Raw genomic sequence first — 13,164 nt, 5'->3', positions numbered from 1 at the left:
GCATTATCGGCACCAAGCGCTAAGCAATTATCCAGAGGGATAGCATTTTATTTTAAAGTTTTAATAATTAGCTGTGCTATATTAAAGCCTGTCGAATGTCCTAAAGTGGGGACAGAAAGTAAACTGCACTCAATTTCTGAAGACTCTGGATTAAAAAAAGAAACAACAATTGGATACAGTTTTGAATTGGTATTATTGCTTCCATCTGTAGAGAGGCAGAACGGAGCTGTTTTAATGCAATCAATAACTGAAGATTTATTTTTCAAACCCATTTCTTTAACAATTGCACCTGTTTTGGTCCTTGCACTTGAGTATTTCTTAGCGATTTCACTATCGGGAAACATTTTTCTAAATAAAGCTGCAGCGTGATCCGATGCATTCAGTGGCAGGTTGTGCTCCAGTAAAAAGGCAGAGAACAGACATTCTGCATTAATCACTTTTTGGTCTTTTGTTTTCGAAGAAAAATATAATTTTTCGTTTTTTCAAAACAACTCATGTTGTCCTTGTGTTTTTGTGTACGCACATGTTTGAGAACATCTGCCCTTCCACCAAGCGAAATCGAAAAATCGCAACGACAGATGGTACACCTTGCAAATTTATTACATTTCCTTGAAGAAATAATGGAAGGAAAGTCAACTGTGTACGATTTTTGAAACGTGCACGAGTATTTCACCTTTCTCGCAGACATATAAAAAGACGATAATTTCTAAAACTATTTCTAAAGGCACGTGTACTCACACAACTCAGGACAAGATGAACGAAATAGCGAAAGAACATCCAAAGAACGGCCAACGGCCTTGAGCTTGCTTTGTGCTCATTGGCTAATATATGCCAGATGACACACAGTGGAGCTCGATGCCCATTGGACAACTGGAGAACGAAGTTTCTGGATACGTATGCTGTCAATCACAAAGCAGAAATTCTCATCCGATTCGCAAGGTTTCATTTTAGATATAATCTCGATAAAATTCAGTTGCTTTCAGATGTCCAAAATCACTTTTTTTTTTTTTTTTTTTTTGTTTGTTTGTTTGTTTGTTCATATAACGAAGTATTAAGCCAAGTTCCATAAAAATCGTGAGAAATATATTGTAAATCGGGTTGGCGGGAGAGCGGTCGAAAATCGGGAGAGTTGGCAACTCTGCCTGTCATATTAGTGTAATCATCATTGATAACATTTACAACATAAACATAATCAGTAATACATAAATAAAGAAGAAACACCTTACCTTGAACTTGCCGAAACCAAACTCTGATGATTTCAAATATATTATTTTTACGTTTTCGATAAACTCCGTTTATCAGCATAAATTACCACATTGTAAAAAGAATACATAAATTAGATAAACAAACAGAATTTTCTAAATTAAACTACATTTACTTATACAAAACCTTCAAAATCCGACTCATCGATGTCTGATTTAAATAAATTTAATAAACAACCATCAAGGTCAGTTTCTCTAAATCACTTCTTTCAACATCACTATCTTCACTTTCATTTTCTTTTTCAATGATTTTCAATTTAATGAAAGCTGATACCATTGTATCAGCTTCGACTGATTGCCATGCTTTATCGACCCATAAGGCGGCAGCCTCCTCATACGAAGCTTTTCTCATCCGTCCGGAATTCATGAAGGAATGGAGTCTGCTTTGTATCCATTCCTCCCACTGCTTTCGTAGTTCGTGCTTGAAAGTTCTATTGATAGTGGGACCTAGCGGTTGTAAAATTTTTGTAAGCCCACCTGGTATCACTGTGACATCGGTGTTAATTTTTTTTTTTTTTTTTTTGCTTCAGATCTTACCGTATCCGCTAAATCAGATCACATTGAATCCAGAACAACGAGTCCTCGGAGTTGGGAAAAAAGCACATTTTCTTTTTCAATAAATTTCTCTCAGCCAAAACAACATCACTTCTTTGCACATCCATCCTTTTTAGCTGGCGAAAATAATAACTCCTTTTGGGAAGTTTCCTTTCATAATTGTTTTTCTTTTGAAAATTATCAAAGGAGTTAACTTTTCTCCATTGGCGACACAACCCAAAACACAAGTAAAAGAAGTCTTTTTCCCCCATTGAAGGAACAGTTCTGGTCAGAGGACAGTTAAAAGTAACGGGCACTTCGTTCATATTAATTATTTGCCTTCTTTTCAAATTTTGTTCTTTAATTTTCTTAGATGTGTATTCAAAAAAGCTCTTTTTTTCAAGCCAGTCCACTGGAAGCTTTTGTCCAACTGTTGTTTTGGTCTGGACGAAAAATTTCTTTCGCTTCATGAACCTGAAACACCAATTAGGTCCTCCAACAAAATTCTTAATGCCCATTTGTTGAGCAATTACCTTTGCTTGAAGGCGAATTCTAACTGTTGATACTGATAATCCACTTTCTCTCTGCTCTATTGTCCATTTCTCTAAATTGTCTTCCAAAACAGGCCAAGCTATGACCAGTTCGACAAGATCTTTTATTCTTAGGCATTTTCTCCAATTCTTCTTGTTGCTTCCACCGCCAAATACATCGCTCGTCAACTTGAAATTCTTTAGCTGCAGCACGATTTCCAATTTCGATGGCTTTCTTCACTGCCCAAAGCTTAAAAGCAGCTGCATAACTTTTTCTTCGAATAGGAGCCATAACAATATTTTTTAAAGCGCAAATGATAAGGCAAACAAAAAGCAAGCTACAAAGCAGTAAAAACGTGTATGAATGAACACAGCACTTGGCAAGTAAATGTAGCTGTTGCCAGTAAAACAAAAAGTCATACTAAAACGTGCAAAAAAACATGGAGTTTGGGAGGAAGTACATGCATTACAGTGTCTTTACAGAGAGTGCCACCTACCTTAGGGGAGTTTGGACTCATTGCACAGCCTTAGCGCAATCTGAGATTAGAATATTGTAGCGAATTCTTATCACCTCGCTTCTGCGATCTGAATTAGCGAAGTTTTAAGGACAGAAGAAAAATAAAATTCCCTCAGATACGCCGCCAACCTAAATTTTCAACTTTTAAACACATTAAGCCGCGGCTTATCTACCCAAAATTACGATACACCTTTCTGCCCCTCCACTCCCAAACTGACACTGAAATCAAAGCTATTGCAGCAGAGGTATATTCAAGATTTAACACAAATAAATACTAAACATGAAACATTTTCGCGAAATGCTAAGTCATATTATTATTCGATTGATTTTGGTACTTGCATTTCATTCACACATAATAATACATATAATAATATATATAATTTAATATAAGAAGTTATTAAATTTTTTTGTAAAATAAATTACTTCTCAACTCATTATCATAGCATACGAAACAAACAATTTCTAAAGTATGAAAGGGGTTGGGGGTAAATAGATTTAGAAAACTAAGCAAGGAATAAATAAATTAGCTGCCAACTCTATTTTTTTTAATACATTAGCAGGAAAAACATCTTGATTGGATTGTACGCAATGCCAATAGAATTAACAAACTTCATTACATTTTCTATAGTTTTTAATAATGAATTAACTTTAAATAGTTACTAATTCTTAAATGCAAGCAACACAAAAATACCTTGCACATAAAAAAACATTTTTATTACTTGCATCGTTTAAGAAAAACAAACAAAAAAGACACATTAATCAGTTTTCGTACAAATGTTATGAACAGTGGCAGATTTTGCTTTCGTTAAGAAAGAAACTTCATAATTTTGTTCATAGCAATTGCCACATAGGCCTGCCTTCGCTAATAAAAGTTTTTCTAATGCGCCATCACTAATATTATTTATGCAGCTGTTGGAACTATTTCAATTTTCCCTTCCTTTTAGAACTCAAAATAATAAGAAGCTGCCCCCTTTTCAGCTGCTAAATTTAAGAGATGACAGGTGCACCTCATAATCTGCAAATCTGAATTTTCCTTTCTTAAGATGCCTGCAACACCAGTCTTCAAGCCTATCATTACTGGTGCATTATCGGCACCAACTGTTAGCAACTATCCAGAGGGACTGCATTTTCTTTTAAAGTTTTAATGACTCTAGTGTAGAATTGGGTGCCCCTTCGATTAACGCCAATTTTTTTAAAATTTTGGTGATGAAACCTCACTTCTGGTTACCATGATAGTTTTAACTGTGTTTTTTTTAGCTTCCTGATTTTATTTAAATGAAGATAGATTGATGTGTACATGGGCAAATTTAAGGCAGTGCACAATGTCTAGTTTGTGCAATTCTAGGATTTTTTTTAAGTGAAAACATATCGATTTGTACATAGACACAGAGTTTGTGCAATTCTTTGACTTCTTATTTTGGTTTTGTGTAGCGGCCATCTTGAAATTGGGCCTTCCTGGTGCCAAAAAACAAGGGGCACCCAATTGTAAATTTTTACCATTTTAATAATTAGCTGTGCTATATTTAAAGCCTGTCGAATGTCCTCTAAAGTGGGGACAGAAAGTAAACTTCACTCAATTTCTGAAGACTCTGGATTAAAAAAAGAAACAACAATTGGATACAGTTTTGAACTGGTATTATTGCTTCCATCCGTAGAGAGGCAGAACGGAGCTGTTTTAATGCAATCAATAACTGAAGATTTATTTTTCAAACCCATTTCTTTAACAATTGCACCTGTTTTGGTTCTTGCACTTGAATATTTCTTAGCGATTTCACTATCAGGAAACATTTTTCTAAATAAAGCTGCAGCGTGATCCGATGCATTCAGTGGCAAGTTGTGCTCCAGTAAAAAGGCAGAGAACAGACATTCTGCATTAATAACTTTTTAATTCTCTGTTTCCAAAGAAAAATTTAATTTTTCGTTTTTTTCAAAACAACTCATGTTGTCCTTGGGTTTTTGTGTACACACATGTTTGAGAACATCCGCCCTTCCACCATGTGAAATCAAAAAATCGCAACGACAGACGGTACGCATCGCAAATTTATTACATTTCCTCGTAGAAATAATGGAAGGAAAGTCAACTGTGTACGATTTTTGAAACGTACACGAGTATTTCACAATTTCTTGCAGACATAACAAAAGATGATAATTTCTAAAACTATTTCCTGGAGGCACATGTAAGGACAAGATGTAATAACTCAGGACAAGAATGAACGAAATAACTAAAGAACATACAAATAACAGCCTTGAGTTTGCTTTGTACTCACTGGCTGATATATGCCAGATCACACGCAGTGGAGCTCAATGCCCATTGGAGAACTGGAGAACGACATTTCTGGATACGTATGCTCTCATTCACAAAGCAAAAATTCTCATCTGATTCGTAAGGTTTTGTTTTAGATATAATCTAGATAAAATTCAGTTGCTTTCAGATGTCCAAAATCACTTTTTTTTTTTGTTCATACAACGAATTATTAAGCCAAGTTCCATAAAAATCGTGAGAAATTTTAAGAATAAGAAAAAGTCGGGAGAAATATATTGTAAATCGGGTTGGTGGGAGAATGGTCGAAAATCGGTAGTCTCCCACCTAAATCGGGACAGTTGGCTACTATGTTATAGCTTTTATAGCAATTAATATTTTCATGTCAATGCATATGTATATTAGTATTGGAAAAAATAAAATAATGATACTAAATAAGATAAATATATTAAATTAAGGCAGATGCGAAAAACATAAATTTTGCATCATTAAAAGTTAATGATGTGAAAAAGATATACAAATTATGCTCAAATTGAAATAAAAGATATTGAGATTAAGCTTACAGAATATATTACATAACTTACCAGCAAAGAGAGCTCTGTATCCATTGGACTGATATAATGTTTTCAAAAGTAAATATGTGGAAGTAGAACGTTGACCTAAAAAAATATTAAATGAATTAAAAATGTGTACCAAGAGAACTTTTATCTTATACATGGTCACTGAAAAACCATGAAAATGCGGTAAGGCAAAATACCATGTCATCAAAAAGTATTTTGTGGCAACCTAGATTTTTAGGGACTGATAATATATATATATATATATACTTCCCAAAGCATTACTATTATAACTATAATAGGAGTTGTTTTCTCTACTGAAGATTGAGATTAGAATCTGTCTAATCCGGATTAAAAAAGTCTTTTTTTGCAGGTAAACAAAAGAAAGAAATCTATTTAATGATATTCTAAAATAAATTCAGGTATTTTATAATTATTTAGCAGCATACATAAGCAAAAAATATGTGCATTAAATTTCGTGATGGTATGTCATCATACTGCTAAAATTAATTTCAGGATTATGCCAGAGAACATTTTCTGAAATTTGGAAGTGTTATTTACTAATAATAAATAAATTTAGAGGAAAGAAGCAACATTAAATGATACGAATAACAAAAATACAGATAATTACTTAAAAATTGAATTAGAATAATCAACAATATTTTAGCGAATATAGTTATATTAAATGGTTAGCCTAAATGATTGATTACTTTTTTTAAAATTTTACTGCAAAATGACAAATAAGGCATTTATTTAAAAAAAAAAAAAAAAAAAAAAACAGGTTTAAAACAACATTTTGGGGTAAAATTCTAGTGTACGGTAAGCACGATTTTGAAAATTATCGCAAACACCAAAATGACCCGTTTTACTGCTCATCATAATGTCACCAAATCCTGTGTGTACCGTACATGGAGGTTAGAGCAGAATACATGGAGATTATTCTAACCAAAGAACGTCTATATAAAGAAGGAAAGGTTCCATAGACGTAATGCTATTACGCTGCTAGAAAGTGGAAGGAAAATTTCCCAAGGGATTTGGCGACGAAAACTGGCCGCCAGAATTTCCCTTTCCACGATGTGTACAGGAAATTAAGGAACTGTTGTTAAGAAGAAACGTTCTTTGACAAAACATTCTTTTTTTCGATTTTTTGCAATAATTTAAACACAGATTTTTGTAGGGTTTTTTCCCCCTCAAAATAACTAATCCATTAATGAATTTACTTGCACGAAAAAATATTTTCTTTTTCTTTAAAGAAATTTTAAACGATATTAATTTTACGAACTCTTGATAAAGTGACCTTCGAGCTTTGGTGACAGATATTTCGCGCGCAGCTGTTTCCCTCTATATTGGAACAGAGACACTACTGTTGCAGAGAAGTTTTTCCTTCTTAACAATACATATTCTTTGATTCTAACCTCCATAGTACCATATACTAGGATTAAACCAATTTTGTTTTATATGAGAATAAGTATTTTGTTTAGTACAACATGCACTGCACATGTACATGCGATTCTCAAGGTTACTGGAAAGCAAAGCTGCTGGAAACTTGCTTTGCCTTTCTAAATGACAATCTAATTGGAGCTGAGAAAATTGGCTCCGTGCCAGCTGCCCGAATGACACTCACGAGATACACAATTCGCCAAGAAAGTGATCGCTTCCAACATCGGCGCAAAACTCGCATTTGGGGGGGGGGGAGAGGAGTCGCTGTATGAAATTCCCTGACTTTTCCAGATTTTGACTAAAATATTTTTAATTCCTCGACTTTTCTATGAATTTCTTGGTCAATTTTTGAATTCCTTGACTTTTTCCGGTTTTCCAGGTAGTGTGGCAACGCTGTGTAATGGCCAAGATCATGTATGATGCTAAATTTGTACAATCATCACTGAAATAGGTGTTGAGACATAGAAAGACTTCTTTCCAAAGTTGCAAACAAGTTTGTGACATTTCAACAGAAATTCAAATAAATAAAGTACAAAATTTTTTTTAAATAACACAACACAGTACTTTATAATTTACGATCAAGGTCTTAAAACTAACAAAAAAAAAAAAAAAAAAAAAAAAAAAAAAAAAAAAAAAAAAGCTAAATATTTTGACATTAAGAACAATAAAGTCAAAAACATCAGTCTGAGTGCTAGGTTGAATCGCATGATGCAGATTAATATAATCAAAAGAATAAGGTAAGGAAAATCTGCAAAAATTAATTAAAAAAACTGGAAAAACACTTTTCCTTCAAAACAGAAAACTTTCATTACTCTCAGGTAATGCATCAAATCACAATTAACAACTAAACATTACCCTATGAAATATACACTGATGAGCCAAAACATTATGACCATCTACATATATTTCAATGAACTCATCTGCATGACATGAAGGGCATGATTCCATAGGGATGGATGGGAGTCCATAAGGAATTGTCCTCGGGCAGTGGTGCCTTACCTTTGGCCTCTCGCGAGAACATTTCCAAAACATCAACATTTTTGTTAAACATGTTTCTAATCTCATGTGATACATCTGAAATATTAATTCCGGCAGATGGGTTTGAGATGAATAATAATATTGGGTGAATTTTATGGAAATCAGAGAAGCGGAATTCATAATTATTTTTCAGTGTATTTAGGTTTTTTGAGAATTTATCTGTTTCAATTACTAATATGGCTTGATAAATTCTGAAAATGGGTGAATTTTTTTTTTCTTTCATCTGATTTAACACAAATTTAACTTTATTTGAAAAGCAGTTAGAGTCCCAGTCAAATAGGGTTTTTTTTCTTTTCCCTGGAGATCTTTGTTCAGTTTAGCTGTTATATCCATGAGAAAATACACATCGGATAACCAATTATTATCATCCAATTTCTTTCTAACTTTCATTTCCGGATTCCCAAAACTGCTTTTACTGGAGAAAGAAGTTCTCCAAATCGTTGAAGTACTTTTTCCCTGCTGAGCCATTTAACATCGGAATGAAGCAATAAGATTCCATGCTCGCTATCAAGTTCATCAGTCGCGCAATCAATTATTTTATAATGTCTTGCAAGATAACTCTTATGACTATAAATGCTTATCATATTTTAACAATTAAGAAATATGAACAAATGGTTATTTTAAAATATTTTTTGTTCATAGTACCTAATCGGACTGGCGAGCACATACAAAACAATCGGCCAGCACAAGACTGGGCACCGCTGCCCTATAGGATGGTGGTTTTGTGCCATTAAGCCTAACTAACAAAAGTTTGCATTCTAACGTCATAATTTTTGGTACTACTTCAGATTATTACTTAAGCTATAATGCTGTTAAAATGAGTATTTAATAACTTTTCCCTTTACATGAAAATATGTAAAACAAATTGCTTCTTTGAGAAATAATTTTCGGAAGTGCTATTCAAATTATTTCAAAATTTTAATCGAAAAAATACATTAATAAACTTTAAAATTAATCAAAAAATACAAGAAAGACTTTTTACAAAAAGGAAGTAACAAAATCTTTCACCGAAAGTGGAAAGCCGAAACTCAGTGAACTCAGTCTCTGATAAAGTGCCTGTATGATAAACACTAGAAATATTACTCTCTAACTCTTTAGAAAATAAATGAATCATCATTCTCACCCATGCAAGTATATCCTTCTTTTGATAAATAATGATGTCTCCTCATAATAAACTGAAGTGAAGGCTTTCAGAAATAAAAAGGGAAGTGCACAAAATATAAGCTATAAAAGCAATGCAAAGTGTAATTTAACTCCACATAGTAACCCTATAATACCTTACATAGTAGGGGTGGAAAGATGCGCAGGATATCAGAAACATAAATGTTTATATCATGTGGTGAATAAAGAGCAGAGATCTGTTTGTTTACAATTACACTTTGACTCTTTCCCCATAACAGCTGATGCAGAATGTGATCAAACTGAAGGTCAGATTCTAAAACTTTCAGTTAAAAAATAATGAACACAGGAGTGGTTTTTTAGAACATATTCCAGCTTAAAATGCATTGGCTATCTCCAGTGATGTGTGGGTGGGACGCTCGGTCATGAGAGACATTCATACGGAATACATATAAATTCTAAAATACAAATTTCAGAATTTTTTCCCTTTTGATATGTTGATAATGTTTACGTATCATTAACTTGCATTCCATGAGCAATGTTAATTTTGCATCTGTAAAAGAATGCCAAATTACACCAAGGTGGTCATGTTAATATGTAAGTATCGAATTTATTCAGCAAAGGAATGCGTTCATTCTTTTTAAACTATTTTTAATTAAATGAGCATTGCTGATTTTGCATCATAATATTCATCTCTGATGTTGCACGACTGAAGATTATCTATTAATTGCTCGAACAGGTGAAATGGTATTTAATGTTGTTAGGTCCCTGCTCAATCTTCAAGAAATTTTAATCATAAACTCACTCTTGTAATTCACAGATAGCGGGAAGGTGTTTAATTTTGCTAGAAATAAATACTGAATAAATTCGAAATTATCAGAAGCATGAGGTGTATAGGTCTTTTGGGACACCTTGATTTAAAACCCAATATTCACCATTCATAAACATAATAACAGCCATTATCAAATTACTTGTAGTATGTCAGGTGTAAGATGTGAAAAAAAGACATGATCACATTATCAAATAATGGATGCTAATGCTCCAAAATAGTGAGGTAGTTTTACGAAAAGCTCACAGTGAGAAAATAGAGAATCTAACAAATCCAAAGAACACATAAGTTTCCGTGATGTATTTGCTGACAGTGAAAATCTATAATTAACTGAATCTTTGAGTGAACATTAGCTAAGATACTTTTCAGAACTAACTCATAAGCTATTTTTCACATCCTCTTAGCTTTTCAAATGAACACATAGGCAACAATAAAAGTTCTCCAAGATGACAAAAACAGATCCCTATTCATTGTTCAAATATGCCATAAAACTTGACTAACTGTATATGAACATTATGTTGCTAAAAAGATGGTCCTTCCAATAGCACTGACACTACATAAGATCACAGACTGTAAAAAATGTATCACTGGGCCATTAATATACTGCAAAGGATTACTTACAAGTAATCAGGTATCATAGAAAAGGCTTTTCAAACAGTAAAGCTAAGTGTGATGGACATGCAGAGTGATTTTGGACCCTGTGTATGCTAGACCTCTTCCAAACACAAACTATCTGGTCATCTTAGCCAAGCAAAAACCATGGTTCCTGGTGCATGCCAAGCTTTTTAGCATGACATCTGAGTACACACTGCTATTGAAACACAGCAGATAATTATTAAGGCTATAATAGGCAGCAGTTTCTGCTTTCCTAACAACACTGCTGCATAATACCGCACATTTTGAGATGCATATATGCGGTTCTGTATGGCAGATAGTGAAATATCAGAACACTTATCACTACTGCACAATCTTTGGGCCACTCCCAATGATAGTTAATGACATACCTTATTGATGCCATATGCCATAGGCATCAGCATCATCTGACTATGCAATTATACTTACTCTCATGCTGGGGAATTTATTGGTACAGCTTAACAAAGATGTGATGTCTTTGAAATTTATTTAACTGGTTGTAGTATTATTGAATAGTTTTTAGAGGCATTATTGCTTGCTTATGCAAACACCACTTTACAAAAGCAATCTGTATAAACATATAATATATTAAATATATATTCTAGATGCAAATTTTCCATATGATTTAGACCTGCTTTGTTTTTAAAATAGACATGATTAAAGTAATATGATATAATGCATACGTGTTAAGGATTCCATTTCTCCAAGTTCTATTTGGCGATGAGTTTTTATGACATCAAAAGGAACTGTAAGAAGAGCAGCAACCTAAGGAAAGAAACAAAAATTCCTTAAATCAACAAAGAATGTAGGACTATATTATATTGATGTTGCCTTAATTTCTAGTGATTGTGCTGTAAAATTGTAGACATTTTTTTTATTAAAGTTGACTCCTGATTTATTTGCTTCAACAGGATTTGACTTGACTTGACAATAGATTATTACAGATAGTTAATAAACCCAAAAAAGCATACAAAACAGCATTTATATGTTGTATCTTAGCAAGAAAAAAAGAATGAAAATGAACTTTTTTGTAGCATGAGGTTGACATACGCTAGTTATCATAAATTAAGGAAAAATCACAAAAATCACGATTACTGAAAAAGTTACATGTAGAATTTTATGAAACTTACCCACAATATACAACACATAGTAAGGTATCAAATAATATAAAAAGAAATTACCAGACAATTATAGTAGTATAGAGATTAACACATGTATAAAATGAACAAATCGAAGGTCTCAGTTTGCTATAGGAACCTTCAATATGGAACCTATATATGGAACAACCTATACCTTCAATATGGAATATGATCGCCTCTACAGCACATAGTGATGTTTTCAATTATACGGTCTATCAGTTCCATAGGAAGCGAGAGCCATTGCTCTTGCAAAGCAGTTGCAAGTATGGCAAGGGTCTGAGGGGGTAGATTGAGAGCAGCTAGACGTCTCCCTAAAGCATCCCAAACATGCTTGCAAGTCCGGGGATTCAGCAGGCTACTCACTCCATGCACATAATTGTTAACAGTTGAAGATAATCATCTACGATGCGAGCCTGTGTGGTCTTGCGTTGTTGTATTGTAACAGGAAAGCATCACCTATTGTTCTGGCATATGGGTGCACATAAGCATCAAGGATGTCATCTCTATAAACCTGAGCATTCTTAGTTCCCCTTGGAAAGACACAGAGGTCTGTACATCCACCCAAAGAGATGCCCCCTAAGCACAGACACTGCCTCTTCCGTATGTATCTCTTTGACATGTGTTTGACGGATGATAATGGGTTCCAGGTTCTCTCCGTATCAAATAACGTCTACTATCGCTTTCTAGACTAAACCTGGACTTATCAGTACAGAGAACAGCCCTCCATTGATCAAGTGTCCAGTGGACATGTTGTCATGCCCACTGCAACGGTCCCTCCTATGGCGTGACGCAAATGGAATGTCGCCTCGCATACAGACCATTTTCATTAAGTTGATGTTGACCACAGTTGGCGTTCAATGCACGGTTGACGTTGACACCAACCTTCCGGTGGCTGCAGCAAGGGAGGATCTAAGAAGAGTCGGAGTAACAGTTCTATTCCTGTGTGCACATAATGTCAAATATCGGTCAATGGGCTCCTCGTAGCGGTTGGCCATCCTTAGCTGAACCTCCTACATGCTGAATCTGTGGTTTGAAATTGCCTCCAAAGTCTATGAACCACAGAAGGACTCCCATTTAGCCATCTGGCCACTTCTGTTTGACTTGTCTTGCCTCTAGTCTCTCCCAATGGCTCTCCATTGTAGTTCTGCAGGCAAATGATGCCTGGAGGTCATTGTTATGAATTGGCTATCTCAGATTTCTGATGTCACTATCACAGTGAAATATGTAGGCTTGCTCTCAAACATGGACTTCGCAGATGCGCATGGACTATGCTCCTCGCAGATGACGTATTCAGAGTGCAGCATCA

The 13,164-nt window shown here is 34.3% G+C and overlaps 1 protein-coding gene across 1 annotated transcript in view; it reads right to left on the bottom strand.

The window, feature by feature from the left end:
• LOC118179592 (mitochondrial glutathione transporter SLC25A40-like) overlaps positions 1 to 13,164 on the bottom strand; it is a 66,700-nt gene that overhangs the window by 3,453 nt on the left and 50,083 nt on the right. Inside the window, exons 8-9 of the mRNA XM_035348767.2 lie at positions 11,403 to 11,484; positions 5,688 to 5,762 (exon numbers count right to left, since the gene is read on the bottom strand). Of these exons, the coding sequence (XP_035204658.1) occupies positions 5,688 to 5,762; positions 11,403 to 11,484 (157 nt within the window). The remainder of the gene's footprint in view (positions 1 to 5,687; positions 5,763 to 11,402; positions 11,485 to 13,164) is intronic.

This window comes from Stegodyphus dumicola, chromosome 8 (genome assembly GCF_044657685.1).
Source record: "Stegodyphus dumicola isolate Sdum_Otavi_A_Nest chromosome 8, ASM4465768v1".
Lineage (NCBI taxonomy): Eukaryota > Metazoa > Arthropoda > Arachnida > Araneae > Eresidae > Stegodyphus > Stegodyphus dumicola.
The sequence above is the reverse complement of the archived record's forward strand: the minus strand, read 5'-3'. Positions and strand labels throughout refer to the sequence as shown.